Below are 15,529 nucleotides of genomic sequence, written 5' to 3' on the forward strand. Positions count from 1 at the left end.
TGCCCTAGCCAGAGCGGGAGGGGGCTCCAGGGCTGTGAGCTTCCCCAGGGCAGTGCCCCAGTCAGAAGGGGAAAGAGCTCTGGTGCTGTGAGATTCCCCAGGCCAGTGCCCCAGTTGGGTTGGAAGGGGGCTCCAGTGCTGTGAGCTTCCCCAGGACAGTGCTCCAGCCAGAGGGGGAGGGGGCTGTGGGGTTGGTGGTGCCCCTCCACACCTCACCTCGAAGGACAGCTCATCAGGGGCCTGGGCCGTGTAGCGCTTGATGACATGGGCGGCCGCGATGGCTGGGACGTTGATAGAGGCCTCCTCGTTCACCAGCAGCCGGTTGCCATGGTTATCGATCTGCAACAGAGGAGGTGCAAGGATGAGCATGTGGCAAGGGGAAGACTGGATGGGGTGTGGGTCTGATCTGGGGGGGTGGGGTGAGCTTTGGGTCTGATGGGGGGGAGGGCAGGAGGGGGCTGTAGGTGGTCAGGGGTGGGGCTGATACTGGGCTGGAAGGCCTATAGGTCTGATGGGAGGGATACAGGGCTGGGGGACTGTAAGTCTGATTGGCGGGGGGAGGGCAGGAGGGGCTGTGGGTCTGACCAGGGGTAGGGTGGATGCCAGGCTGGATGGGCTCATGGGTCTGATGAGGAGGTGGGCCGTGTGGGTGTGGGATTACCGGTCTGGACAGGGGCCGGGTCTGGTGCGGGGGTGGCGGGTTACTGGCCTCGACAGGGCCGGGGGTTGGTGTGGGGGTGGATGCTGGGCGGGACAGGCCTGTGGTCTGACGGGGGTGTGTGGGGTTACCAGCCTGGACAGGGCTGGGGGCCGGTGTGGGGGTGGATGGTGGGCAGAACAGGCCCATGGGTCTGACTGGGTGTGGGTCCCGTGCTGAACGGCCCCTACCTTTCCTGCCCCCCCATCTCACCTCCATCCAGGTGAGGACGGGCCCGCAGTTAATGTTGCTGTCCACAATGGCAGAGAGCTTCTCCAGATACTGCCGCAGGACTGGGGCCAGCATCTAGGGGGCAGAAGCAGAGTCAGGGCCTGGCAACCACCCCCCTCATGTCTGCCCCACAGCGAAGGCTCGTCTTGTGCTGAGATTCAGCCATCTCTGGGGTGGGGCAGCTGGGGAACAGCCACACATAATGCCGCCCAGGGAAGGTTTGCCTGGCGTGGAGATGCAGCCACCTCTGGGGTGGGGCAGCCGGGGAACAGCTGCACATAATGCTGAGGGACAGCTCGCCCAGTGCTGAAATACAGCCACCTCGGGTGTTGTGCAGCCGGGGTACCGCCACATGTAATGCTGCCTGGGGACACCTCGCTCAGTGCTGAGATACAGCCACCTCTGGGGCAGGGCAGCCGGGGAACAGCCACACATAATGCCACCCGGGGATGGCTCGCCCAGCACTGAGATGCAGCCACCTCTGGGCTGGGGCAGCCTGGGAACAGCCACAGAGCAAGTCCCCAAGCTCTGCCCAGCACCCCCCATGATTCACCTCAGCCTGTTCCCGGGCCTGGCAGGGCGGTGGCAGCTCGGGCAGCTGGGAGAAGCGGCGGTCGAAGATGCAGCAGTGCAGGTGCCCGTCCAGCCTGCAGAACTCCTCATAGCTGCGGTGAACGGGCCACGTCTTCCCCTGCGGGGTGGGAGGCAAAGTGGGATGTCAGCTGGGGGCGAGGGAGGGGGACACTGGTGAGGTGGGGCTGGGAGGTGCTGTGGCAGCTGAGGACGGAGTGGGGGATGGATCTGGGGGGCTAAAGAAGGAAAGTGGGGAGCAGTGGCACTGTGTGGGGTGCCACTGTGGGGCACGACAGGATGGACCAAGGGGGGACTGCAGGGGAAAGGGGAGGGGGTGGGTCCCCTCTCCCCCTCAGCAGTTGGCATGGCAGAGGGGACCCCAGCTGGAGAGGAGGGACCCGGGTTGGGAATGGGAGGGTCAGGAAGGGGGGGCTCTGGGGAAGATTGGGAATGGGGGGGCTGGGAGGGGGGCTCCACTCACCTGGCAGGTGACCTGGACGATGAAGAGCAGCTCCCCGTCCCCCAGGGTACCAGGCAGCCCCTCCCCTTGCTCGGAGGCCAGCAGGAGCTGTGGGCATACAGTGGGTGAGAGGTGCCCTTGAGGGACCCAGGCATCCGGGGCAAGTTGTCTCCCCGGCATCACTTGGAGCACGCTCAGTCCAGATCCCCTGAATGTCCCCCCTTATCCCAGGAGAGAGAACCCAAGTGTCCGGGAGAGAACTCAAGCGTTTGGGAGTTCAGTCCCCAACCCGACACCAAACCTGCATCTGATCCCCAGTTGGGACCCAATGTCTAGGTAGCCCTCCACAGTTTCTGCTCCAGCAAGAGACGCTCCCACCTCCCCAAGGACCCAGCTGTCTGGGAGATGACCCCCCACCTGTCCCTGTACATGGGACCTAGGCAACCAGAAAAGCCCCCCAAATTGGACCCAGGCATCCGGGTGACCAACCATCCTCGCCCAGAAAGGTCTGGGGCAGCACCTGGGAAGAGGATTGCCTGGATGGGACTTAGGAGTCGGGGAAGAGGCTCTCTGGGGAGGGGACTAGGGGTACAGGAAGAGGGATCCCAGGGGGGACCCAGGCATTAGGGATTGGGGCTCCCCAGGGGGCCACGGTGGTTGCTCACCTGGATGTGTCCAAAGTCCACGGCCTCGTAGTGGAAGTGGGCGCATTCAGCCAGCTTGGGGAAATGGGCTCGGGTGATGGACAGCCTGGGGGGAGAGGACACCCCACTGTACCCCATTGTGCCCCCACAGCATCCTACTGTACCCCACCCCTGCTGCAACCCACACAGCACCACACTGAACCCCACCCTGCTGTACCCCACAAAGCACCCCACCCCCACTGTCCCTAGTCCCCCTGTGTGTTCCACACAGCACCCCACACCCGCTGTACTCCATACAGCACCCCATCCCCACTGTCCCCACTGTCTCCCAGTGTGCCCCACACAACACCCCACTGTACCCCACCCCCGCTGCACCCCACAGCACCCCCATTGTACCCCACTGTCCCCACTGTATCCCAGTGTGCCTCATGAAGCACCCCACTGTACCCCATCCCTGCTGTACCCCACACAGCACTGGGTACCCTGATCCCTTCATGATACCCCTCAAAGCATAGATTACCCCAACATGCCATGGTACCCAACGATAAATAATCCCACTATTTAGAAGGAGGGTGGGGTGTGACTGAGCAAGAGCCAGGCATCCATGTGGGCTGCTCTCTGCAACTGCGCAGCACCAGAAACCCTTGGGACGGGGACAGATCATCAGAGAGAAAAATCTCGTAACACCGGCGCCGTGTGAACCCCGGGTGCACACACCCCAGACATTGCCCGGGGACACCGCTGGGGACACCACCACCAAGTGGGGATTTTCCCTTATTATGTTGTATGTGAATCTTACTGTTTTGCATGAATACTGTGTGTGCCTCAGTTTCCCTGTGTGCTGCACCAATACCTCAGTGGTGGGAATAGGGGTGTGTGACTTTGGCTGAGACCTCTGGGGCAGGTGAGGCTGCTCCAGCTGCCTGCACGTATGCTATGGCCGGTGCCCTTCCTAACCTGAGACCAGGAGGGGGATGCAACCAACTGACTCTTTGGCTGGGAAGCGAGACAAAGAGAAGGAGGAGGAGCAACAGGGGTATCTGAGTTCGGGTCGCTGGAAGCTGGAACTCTACTTGTGGGGACTGGAAGAGGGGGAGTCCAGGGAGTCTGGCCCAAGACTCCCAAAATGGACTTGCTAACAAGTTCTGTTCTACGTTGTGTTTTTGTCGAATAATAAACCTGTTTTACCGGCTGGCTGCGAGTCACTGCTGTCTGTGGAGTTGGGATGCAGGGCCCTCTGGCTTCCCCGGGAGCCCTGCCCCAGCAGACTCGCTGCGGGAAGTGCATGGTGTGGAAGGGGATGCTGAATGCTCCGAGAAGGTCGAAGCTTCTTGCCCTGGAGACAGTGTAGCTCACAGAGAGGAGGCTCCTTCAGAGTCCCGGCTGGCTTCATACGGAGCAGTTCCAGAGCATCGCCCGGTGACTCCGTGACAGACACTGTCTGGGGACACTATCCCAGGACACCACGCCGGGGACACTGCCTGCCTGCAGATCCAGGCCCCTGCCTAGCAGAGACCTGGGCAAAGTGCAGGGAAGGGAACAGGGGACGAGGAGAGAGTCAAAGGCCTGGGACTGTTCAGCTTGGAAATGAGCGGATTGAGGGGGTAGGCCAGAGGGCTCTAAAAGCCTGTCTGGGGTGGAGGGAGAGACTGTGGGGTGTTATTTACCCCTTCAGCTAACATGGGCTAAGGGCATCCAGGGAAATTACCAGGCAGCAGGTTTCAGACAAACAGAAGGATGGACTGAGCGCACAGCCAGCTTGGAGAACTCACCGCCAGTTGTGGGGGGGCCAGAAGTGTAACAGGGTTCAAAGAACGAGCTAAGTTCCTGGAGGAGGGGCCGGGCACGCGCTGTCCCTGAGCCGCTGACTGGCAGCCAGGGGCTGGATGGCTCCTGGCCCTGTTCTGTTTCCCTGGCCCAGGCCCCTGCCAGGCCCCGGACTCTGGGCTGCCCCAGCCGGGCTGTTCTTATGACAACACTTAGACAGCACAGGATACCCCAACACTGCTGTACCCCACACACCACAGGGTACACACCCCATGGTATCCCACACAGCTTGGGGTACCCCAACACTGCTGTACCCCAGACAGCATGGGGTACCCACCCCCATGGTACTGGACACAGCACAGGGTACCCCAGCACCACTGTACACCAGACAGCACGACATACCCACCCGCAGGGAACCCCAACACCGCTGTACCCCAGAGAACACATGGGGTACCAACTCCCCATGATATCCTATTCACCATGAGGTACCCAACCCCACGTGGTATGCCAGGTAGCATAGAGTAACCTGACACCCTGACACCCACACAGCACTGGGTATTCCACCCCCCCATGATATCCCAACCCCCTGCTATACACAACCAGGGACTACAGCTGTCCACAGAACCCATCCCCCTTCTGTTGTACCCCAACCCCCCAAAGAACCCATCCCCCTTGGCTGTACCCCAACCCCCCAGAACCCATCCCCATTCTGCTGTACCCCACCCCACATAACCCATCCCCCCTCAGCTGTACCCCAATCCCAACTGGGGACCCCGACAGCAGACAGAACACTATCCTGTTGTTATATCCCACTGTTGTTATATCTCAAACTCCAACTGCCCAGCATACAGCACCCCCAGAATACTCCAAGCACCCACAATATCCTAATCAGGTAACAGCCATGTACCCAACAGCGAGACAGAGCCCAGTGTCTCCCCTGCCCCCTGCTATATCCCAGCCTTGGGATCCCCCCAGCACCCAGATACCCACCTCTATATCCCAGCCCTGGAACCCCCCAGCACCCAGACAAGCCCGCGCTATGTCCCAGCCCTGGGACCCCCCAGTGCCCAGACATGCCCCCCATATCCCAGGCCTGGAACCCCCCAGCACCTAGACACCCCCCCATATCCCAGCCCTGGGACCCCCCAGCACCCAGACACTCCCAGCACCTAGACACGCCCCCTCTCTATATCCCAGCCCTGGAACCCCAGGACCTAGAACCCCCCCATACATCCCAGCCCCCATGGCACTGAGACATGTCCCCGTCCCCGCGCTGAATCCCAGCGCCCCAGACTCCCCGATATCCAGACAGCCCCTTCCTCCCCCGAGCTATATCCCAGCCCTGGGACCCCCTGCACCGAGACACATCCTCCCTTCTGCTATATCCCACACCCCCAGGCCTCCCAGCACCAAGACACATCCCCCTCCCCGGGCCTCCCAGCACCAAGACATGTCCCTGGCCCTGCATTATACTGTAGCCCCTCGGACTCTCTGGCACCCAGACACAGCCCCATCCTTCCCCTGGAGCTATATCTCAGCCCACATATTAGAGGATCCTGTCCTTATTATTGTCCCTTTAATTGTCTGTTTCTCTAGCTGGACTCCCATGGGACACGTGCCCCCAAGAGGGGAGCCTGAGATCTGAACCCTCCTCTCCCATCGGCGACCGCCCAGCCCACAGGGACCCCAGCGGAGAACCCACTCACTCCCCCATTGCATGGACGGGCTAGGCACACGTCATGCCACACTCACCAATAGGGGTGCCCCTCCCAGAGCAGGGCTCCCCCTGCTTACCTCTTGGGGGCTTTCCCCTTGACGCTGGTGGCTGTGTTCCCCAGGGGGCGGATCGGCCCATCCCCTGTCCCATCCAGACTGTCCGTGCTGCGGGCCTGCAACGGCAAATCAAACAGACCTCAGCCCCAATTTACCATCCCCCAAAAGGAGCCCAAAGTGCTCGCCTGGTGCTGAGTTGCAGCCACCTCACAGGGGAGAAAGCTGGGGAACAGCTGCACATAACACTGCACGGGGACAGATTGTCTGGTGCAGGAATGCAGCCAGCTCTGGGGCAGGGCAGCTGGGGAACAGCTGCACATAATGCTGCACAGGGACAGCTCACCCAGCACTGAGATGCTGCCCCACCCCAGAGGTGGCTGCATCCCTGCTACACGCCAACCATCCCAGTTCTCCCCCCTGCGCCATGTAATCCCATCCTCTTTAGCTTTAGCAGCCTGCGGAGCAACAATCTCCATGGATCAGGTTTCCCATCAATAGCTGCCTGCTTAGATATTCTTTGCCATGACCCCCACCACTCCCTGCAGCTCCCCATTTTACCCTTTGGGAAAGCACCCCATCAACCCCAAATCCCTGGCACTATGCAGAGAGGCTGGGGGATTGCTGGGAAAGGGACATCTCCCCTTCTATTTCCACCAGACAGATTTGGGGGCAGGACCTTGTTGTGGGATGGAGAGGTAGGGGTACAGGCATGGGCAAAGGCAGCTCAGGAGGGGTAGAAGTCACCACACCCTACAGCTCCAAATGCATACGGAGCCCCAAACTGCAACCCAAAATCCAAATCAACCTGGGGCTGCATCAGAGCTGGCGTCCCACTAGCGGGGAAAGGCCCCATTCCCTGCCCTGGGGCTGGATCGGAGACCACATCCTCTCTGTCAGCTGCATGGATGCTCCGGTTATTGACTGCAAGTGGGGGAGCCCCAATGGCCTCAGAACCGAGTCAGGCCCAGAACCCCGGCCTGGCCCTTCTCTCCAAGTGGGATGGGTGTAAGGGGGGGTGGGAGTGGGGGATGCCATGGGGGCAAGGGGGCGCCTGGGCTCTGTGGGGCATAGCCCGACAGACCAGATCTGGGGAAGGGAGAAAGAAGACAAAGGGTGAGACAGACACAGGAGTGTAACACCCCCACCCCCGCACCTTACCTTCCCATCTCCCCGCAAGGAACTGACCCCCACAAACACCTGGCCATATCCCTGCTCCCCCACTGCCTCCCTTCCTCCCACAAGAGGTTGCGTAGGAGACACCCCCCCACACTCCTGCCACCTCCATGTTGGGGCGGGGGGGGGTTAAGACACGTGGTGGGGGTTACATAACAGCTTCTTGCAATGGCCCAGTTCCTCCCACGGGGACCCAGGAAAAGCACAAGGAGCCCCCCATAACCCAGCTCCCTCTTCCCCAGCCCAGCTGACCCCCTTATCTCCCACCCCTACCTAGCTGCATCTCCGATACCTCGGTGAGCTGCTCCCCCATAACCCACCCCCAGCCTATCTGGCCCCCTTATAACCCACCCCAATAGTTTGGGGTTGGGGCTCTCTCCCTGCACAACTCTGGTGTGCGTACTCATTTCCCCCATCTAGCTGCATCATTCAGGGTTAGGGGGCAGAATATCCCCGCACTGGATTAACAGAGACCTTCATTTCCTGTGCAAAAGTGGGGTGCACAACCCCTCATGGGAGGCTAAGATTGGCTGCTAGGTGATTTCAGGCAGAAAGGGGCCAAGACCCCAAAATACAGAGCAAGACAGCTGGAAAAATTATAGCCCCCTCCCAAATAAAAACTGATGAGAGAAACTGGGTGCCCCAAAATACTTACAGCATGGGAGTGGGACTGCCAAATCTTGGAGCATTTATAGGGGAGATTCCCCTGGCCCCCCAAAAGAGGATTTTGAGGGTGTGGGGATTTTGGAACTGGGATTCCCTGCAAAATCTCCCCACAAAAGTGTGAGAGGTGTGCACTGTGTCTTCCCCCCAAATCTTTATGGTCAGGGAGGTTTATGGGGGGAAGACACCCCTAAAACTCCATAACCCCCAATCGGAGAGATGCCCCGAGGCGGGATTGTGGGGTCACGGGAGGGGACCCTAAATACACACTGGAATAGAGCCCCCAACCTGAGAGATGCCCCGAAGAGGGATTAGAGGTGCAGGGGAGGGGACCCTAAATATATATATGGGGGTTGGGATGGGGGTGGGACTAAGGAACAGGTGCATGTGTGGGGAGCGTTGGCGCCGAAGCCAGCCGGGAAGGGCGGGCAGCATTTTGGGGTGGGTAGAGGGTTAAACAAACATGGGGGCACAATCCAATGGGGACCCCTCCCCGTCAGCCCAGACAATAACCCCCGCCCCCACTTACCACCATTGTGTCTCCGGACCGCTAGGAGGAGCCGGGGGTGAGGGCCGGAGCCATGCGGAGGGGAGGGCGGCATCTAGCAGGGACAGGACCCCCATCCGCAGCCCCCCAGGGAGGGAGCGTGGGTGGGGGGGTCAGCTCCCACTGGCCATGGGTGGAGAGCGGCACAATGGGGCGGGAGGGTGGAGAAGCTGGAGAGAGAGGGAAGGAGGCAGACGGGGAGGGGGAGGAGACACACACCGGGGGGGGGGGGAGACGGACGGACAGAGGGACGGACGGGCGCTCCTACCCCCAGAACAGAGCCTCGCCGGGCTCCGAGCCGCGGAGCGGGGGAAGGAGCCAGGCGGAGGGATGGGGGGACGGAAGGAGCCAGGCGGAGGGAGGGGCGTGGAGGGGGAGGCGGACGGAGACAGACAGACGGGGGAGCCGGGGAAGGAGGCGGGGAGGGGGGAGCGCGCGCGCGCTGGCAGCCCCCCACCCCGACGCCTGGGGAAGGAGAGAACGGAAAAGCTCCTGGGAGAGGAGGGCGGGGGGCAGGATGCAGGGGTGCCCCCCACGCCCGGCCCCACCGGGAAGGTGCCCCAGGGAGCGCCCCTGGGGCCGGGGGGCTGGGAGGGCCGCGCCCGCTGGTACGTTCCCATTGAGATGCAAAGGGGCAGAGGCACAATGGGCCAGGCGCCAGCAGCTGGGCAACCCGCACAAAGGGGCTTCTGTTAGCCCGGCTCGCGCAGCCCCCCCCGCCCCAGGGAGAGAACCCAGGAGTCCTAGCCCCCCCGCTGTAACCACCAGACCCCACTCCCTTCCCGGAGCCAGGGAGAGAACCCTGGAGTCCCAGCCCCCAGCCCCCCACTCCCCTCCTGAGGCCCAGGCCCTTGGTGGCAGTGTCGGGGGTGGGAATCCCCGGGGGAGGATGCTCCTAGGTCACTGTGTGCGGCTGTGTTCTCAGCACAGGATACATCAGGACCCCCCCCCAGCCTTCCCCCACAGACTGACCCCCAGCCCCAGTGTCCCACAGACTGACCCCAACCCCTTCCCCCCACAGATTGACCCCCCAGCCCCCCACAGACTGACCCCAACCCCTTCCCCCTACAGATTGACCCCCCAGCCCCTCACAGATTGACCCCCCAGCCCCAGTGCCCCACAGACTGAGCCCCAGTGCCACACAGATTGACCCCAGCCCTCCACAGACTGACCCCCCCAAATCCTCCTCCCCACCTGAGCCCCCCCCAGCCCACTCTTTACCCAGTGTGAGGAACAGGACAGTTTAGGGTGTGCGGGGTGTCAGTGCCAGGAGTATTTGGTGTGGAGAGGGGATGACACAAGTGAGGCAATTGGGGGCTGCATGGGGGGCATGAGGGTGGGGGGAGTAAGGAGCTGTAGGGTGCAGGAGGGGGCTGTGGGGGGAACTGATCAGGGTGAAGGGAAGGGGAGGGATGGAGGCTACGGGGTGGCCAGAGTATTCCAAGCAGGGCTGCAAGTGATGGGGTGGGTCATGGAGTCTCTAACAGTTGGGGGGATGGAAAGTATTGAGGGTCAGGAGGGTTTGTGGAGGGATTGGGGGGCTGTGCAGGGAAGGGGGCCTGTGTGAGTCAGTGAGGGAGTCCCTGCTGCCTCCGTCTGGGGGTCTGCTCTGTGTGGGCTGGGTGCGCTGTCTGGGTTTGGAGTTACCAATCTGGGGAGACTCCTTGGGAGGGGGACTGCATATCTGGTTCAGGGCAGAGAAGTTGGGGGGCTGTGCATTGGGGAGAGATCAGGGAGCAGCATTGGGGTGCAGCTCCCAGACCCCTCCAGGAATCCCTGCCTTGCCCCCCAGCACTCACTGTGCCCATGGTGGGGCCAGGGGATGCCGAGTTCCCTTTCTGCTCCCTACCGTGGAGAGCGAGCGCAGACGAGGCGTCCACTTCTGCTGGCTGTTGTCCACCAAGGAGAATCGGCGCCGCACACGGGGCTCCATGGTGGGGGGCTGGAGACCCTGAAGCAGGGTGGGGGTCAATTGATGGGGTCCAGCTGTGACCAGGGTCCCTGCCACACAGGGACACTAATAAGAGGTCCCTGTGCAGCCTTACATGTGGCTGTTCCCCAGCTGCCCCACCCCAAAGGTGGCTGCCTCTCAGCGCTGGGTGAGCTGTCCCTGTGTGGTGTTATGCACAACTGTTCTCCAGCTGCCCTGAACCCAGAGGTGGCTGCATCTCAGCACTGGGCAAGTCGTCCCTGTGCAGAGTTATGTGCGGCTGTTCCCCAGCTGCCCCTGAGGTGACTGCACATCAGTGCTGGGTGAACATCCCCAAAGGTCTAAGCTGCTTGGATCAGATCTCGCTCCTCCTGCAGATACTGCTTCTGCTTCCTGCCCACATTTGGGAACTGCAGCAGGAAGCGGCTGGGGGTCGCCAGATCCTGTTGGCGCTTTAAATCTGGGGACTGTATTCTGAGCTAAGCGTGAGCTGGGTGCAGGCTGGCACGGCTGTGCTCCTGGCACTGAGATCCCCTTGTGCATGCTTACTCACAAGTCTCGCGCCAGCACCTCCCTGCCACACACGCTGGGCTGGGCCCTGTGCACCTACATCAAGGGTGGGCAAACATTTTGGCCCGAGGGCCACATCTGGGAATAGAAATTGTATGGTGGGCCATTAATGCTCACAAAATTACGGTTGGAGTGTGGGAGGGGGTGAGGGATCTGGTTGGGGTGCAGGCTCTGGGAAGGAGCCAGAAACGAGAAGTTCAGTGTGCAGGAGGGGGCTCCAGACTGGGACGGAAGGGTGCTGGGAGGGGTGAGGGCTCTGGCTAGGGGTGCGGGCTCTGGGGTGAGGCTGGGGATGATGAGTTTGGGGTGCAGGAGGGTGCTCTGGGCTGGGATCAAGGGGTTTGGAGGGTGGGAGGGGGATCAGGGCTGGGGCAGGGGGTTGGGGTGCAGGGGGAGGCTCTGGCTGCAGGCTCTAGGCAGCGTTTACTTCAAACAGCTCCTGGAAGCAGCGGCATGGCCCTTCTCCGGCTCCGACGCGGAGGCACAGCCGGGTGGCTCTGCTTGCTGCCCCATCCGCAGGCACCTCCCCCACAGCTCCCATTGGCCACAGTTCCTGGCCAAAGGGAGCTGAGGATGCGGCACAGGTTGCCTCTATGCGTAGAAGCCAGAGGGGGGCCATTCCACTGCTTCTGGGAGCTGTGTGGAGCAGCCCCCGTCTCTGCTCCCTGGCTGGAGCGGGGAAAGCCCCAGACCCCAGTCCTCAGCAGGAGCAGATTAAAACAGCTTGCGGGCCATAGTTTGCCCACCCCTGACCTACATCCTCCTGGGTACACTCACCTGTGCCCAGTGAACAAGGCTACTCTGCCCCGCCATGCACATCCCCCCATGCCTTTTGCACTAGGATGCCCTTCGTGCTCACCACAACTGTCCTCTTTATCAATAGTCCAGCACCACTGCTTACATAGAAGGCTCGCCTGGCGCTGAGATGCAGCCACCTTTGGGGCAGGGCAGCCAGGGAATAGCGACACATAATTCCACACAGGGATGCTCGTCCACTAATGAGATGCAGCCACCTCTGGGATGGGGCAGCTGGGGAAGAGCCACCCAGCGACACCACACTGGGGCCAGCTCTGACTGCAAGGGGAGAGCGTCCCCTGCTGATCCCCCACCCTGGTCCCTGCAGCCCCCTGCAGGTTGTTCTGGAGGTTTCCCCACCCACATCCCTGCCCAGCCCGAGGCTGCAGCCCCAGCTGGATTGAGACTCGCCAAGCAGGGCAGCAGGTTTCAGAGAGCAGGGCTGGGGCGGTAGCACTGGGGCTCTGCCAGGTATGTCTGGGGGCCTGGCTGGGCCTGTCCCACTGTCATAGGCACAGCACCCCTGTGCACTAAGTTTGCAGATGGAACAAGGCTGGGGGGTCAGAGAGCAGAACCCCCTAGCACAGGCTGGGGCTGGATTGAAGCTGGTGCCCCCTGGAAGGGAAAGGCCTCATGCCCCAGTCCCACCCCCCAAGCCAGCTGCTTGTCAGAGTCTCAGTTGTGAGCTAGCTCCGTCACCTCCCACGTGGTCTCTGGCTGTGCTGGTGCCATCACGTCCCACAGAACTTCAGCTTTCACGGGCTGCTAAAGCTTCTAGCCTTAGTGGTTGGGACAGACCAGCGGTTCTCAAACCTTTGTACTGGTGACCCCTTTCACACAGCAAGCCTCTGAGTGCATCCCCCGCTTATAAATTAAAAACACATTTTTATATATTTAGCACTATTATAAATGCTGGAGGTAAAGTGGGGTTTGGGGTGGAGGCTGACAGCTCGCAACCCCCCATGTAATAACACTGCAACCCCCTGAGGGGTCCCAACCCCGTTTGAGAACCCCTGGGATAGAAGCTTCCTGGGTTTGCTGAGAGCCTGTGCCTGTCGCTGAGAGAATGGGGAGCTTCCCCACCTGTGACCAACCCAGCAACGCTGCCTGGGTCTGCTGAGAGCCTGAGCCAATCACGGGGTGTGTGTGTGGGGGGGGAAGCTGGCCTGCCTGCCTCCTCATGATCTCCAAAGTCCAGTGTCCCTGACATTCACTGTTTCCCCACTGGTGATCTTGGTGGCAGGGGGCGCAAAGGCTGGGTGGAGGGCAGGGCAGGAAATGCAAAAGGAAGAGACAGGCAGAGGGGGAAGTGCAAGTGGGGAGGGTGGGAAAGGAGGGAGACAAAAAAAAAAAAGGCTGTATAGGGAAGGGGGGTGGGGACAAGGGATTTCCCTCTCGCCCCCCCCCCGCCCCGCCCACTGGGAAGGCAGATGGGCTGACAGCTGGGCTGGGGCTTTCCCAGGAGGCTGGGGGAGAAAGGACCCCGTCGCAGGAGAGGGGCTGGGGGGCAGTGAGTGACAGACACACATATGGAGGGGGACTCAGCTCCTCCAGCAGGGGTCAGTACACACACAGAGCTGGGCTCATCCCCTATAAGGGGGGGGCAGTGTTCACATGCACACACATGCCAGCTGCACAGACGTGGGGTGGAAGGAAACCCCAGTCCCGTGGAGCAGGGGCCCCTGTGGCCCGGGGAGGCAAGAAGAAGCTGCGTCAGGAACCAGAGTGACTCTGGTAGATGTCTGGGAGCAGGGCCAATGGGGGCGGTGTACATGTGCAGATGGATAGACAGACGTCTGCACGTGGGCATGGATGGACAGGCAGATGGAGGGATGGATGGATGGATGGAGGGGTAAAGGATATGTGTGGGCAGGGGCGGAGGGGTGGGTGAGTGGAGGGTGCATGTGGGAGGGCAGATGGAGGGAGGGGTGGATGTGGGGAAGGATGGACGGATGGATTGAGAGGTAGAGGATATGTGTCAGGGAAAGGGGTGGGTGTGGGGAAGAATGGGGGGTGGAGGGTGCACGTGGGGGGCAAATGGAGGGAGGGGTGGGTGTGGGGAAGGACAGATGGAGGGTGCATGTGGGGCAGGGTAGATTGGTGGGAGGATGGTGGATGTGTGGAGTGGGGCAGATGGAGGGATCATAGACCCATAGCAATGTGGGGCTGAAAGGGACCTGGAAAGGGCATCCAGCCCAGCCAGGGCTCTGTCTGCCCTGCTTTTAGAAGCCTCCTGCGCCGGGACTCCTGCTTAGGTTCCTGTCCTGCCCCGGGGCACCTGCCAAGCTCCCCACATACAATGTCCAACCTTAGCTGGCCTCACAGCACTGCTGCCCTTTGCGCCTGGCCCTGCCAAGAGGCCTGGCTGCCCGTCTGCACAACACGCCAGAGCCAGTGTCTCAGCTCCAGCTTCCCGGCCCCAGGTTTCAGTCTCTCCTCCCAGCCCAAGGGTCCAGCCCTTTCCTCCTTTGCTGCTTTCCTTGCAGCTTTGCCAGCGGCCACATTCACCCCCGTTGCGCAGCACCCAGAACCGGACCCAGGACACTGACCGAGGCCTCCTCGGCACGGCTGCAGAGTGGCTCCTGTCTGGACCCCAGGCCCCTGCTGGCCCAGCTGGAACCACGGGCGCTGGCTTGGCACTAGTGTTACTCTGGTGACCTATATCTAGCTTAACAAATTTATTTGAGCATAAGCTTTCATGAGCTACAGCTCTCCCCCAGCTCCTTCTCTGCAGGACTCTCCTAGGCTGGCAGCACAAGCTGGCACCTGGGCAGTGGCTCCCCCTCAAACCAGGGCTACACTCAAATCGTGCGGCAGTAGAACCACACCACTGGGGGTGTGAAAATCCCCCCGAGCGAGGCAGCTGCACTGGCCTAACCCCAGTACAGACAGTGCCCTGGAGACTCAAAAGTGCTCCCGGGGACATTCATACCCCGCTCATGGAGGTGGTGCAGCGGCACCAGGCAGCATTGCATCGACCTGCCTTAGCCTTGTGTTTTGCACGTGGCCTCCGTGAATTTCAGCAGGTGTCTCCTGGGCCGTTTTTCCAGATCACTTGGGTTTCGAATCCTGTCCCCCAAAGCACTGGTGCTCCGCCTGGCTGGGTGCTGTCTGCAGATGCTACAAGCTGCCATTAGCCCAATCCCTGATGAAGATAGTGCTCAAAACCGGAGCCAGGCTTGATCCTGGCAGGCCCCACTCGGTGCCAACCACCGACCCGACCCCCTGGGAATGGGCACCTGCCCCCAAGCAGACTTGGCTAGGCTGCGTGGCCCTGATTTGTTCAGTAGGTCACGTGGGACAATATCAACAGCCTCACTGAAGGGGCAATAGCTCATGTCAACCACCCCCCCTTCCCCAAGGATAGGCCCTGTCAGAGGAGAGTGGGTCATGGACATGATTTGTTCTGGACAAACCCATGTGCCCCAAACAGTCAGGTCTCACTACCCCACCTGCTAAGGGCCAATCTCTCTCCCCGGCTGGTCTAGGAGCTCCTAGATTGTGCCTATGCACAGACAGGTGCGATGTTTCCCTTTCCAGGCCTTTGGGATCTCTCCTGTCCCCCACCAGTTTGCAAAGGTGGAGTGGGCATGTAGATGGATGGAGGGGACGCGTGGAGAGGGGCAGGTGGATGGATGGATGGATGGATGGAGAGGGCACGTTGGGAGGGGTAGATGGCAGGGTGGATGGAGGGGCACGTGCAGGA

General features: G+C 61.3%; 1 protein-coding gene across 4 annotated transcripts in view; it reads right to left on the reverse strand.

Annotated features, from left to right (window-relative positions):
* The window catches only part of ARHGAP33 (Rho GTPase activating protein 33), a 47,734-nt gene that overhangs the window by 31,671 nt on the left and 534 nt on the right, over nt 1–15,529 (reverse strand). The window contains exons 1-7 of one of the 4 annotated variants that reach the window (XM_084613184.1): nt 10,378–10,470; nt 6,167–6,261; nt 2,627–2,711; nt 1,983–2,069; nt 1,482–1,619; nt 911–1,003; nt 217–339 (exon numbers count right to left, since the gene is read on the reverse strand). In XM_084613184.1, coding sequence (XP_084469310.1) covers nt 217–339; nt 911–1,003; nt 1,482–1,619; nt 1,983–2,069; nt 2,627–2,711; nt 6,167–6,261; nt 10,378–10,461 — 705 coding nt within the window. In that variant the 5' untranslated portion in view covers nt 10,462–10,470. Of the gene's footprint in view, nt 1–216; nt 340–910; nt 1,004–1,481; nt 1,620–1,982; nt 2,070–2,626; nt 2,712–6,166; nt 6,262–8,510; nt 8,969–10,377; nt 10,471–15,529 lie in introns of those variants that run through there. The other 3 variants (XM_084613185.1, XM_084613187.1, XM_084613186.1) reach the window with 3 other exon arrangements.

Source organism: Lepidochelys olivacea (assembly GCF_965140295.1).
Source record: "Lepidochelys olivacea isolate rLepOli2 genome assembly, chromosome: 24".
Taxonomy (NCBI): Eukaryota; Metazoa; Chordata; order Testudines; family Cheloniidae; genus Lepidochelys; species Lepidochelys olivacea.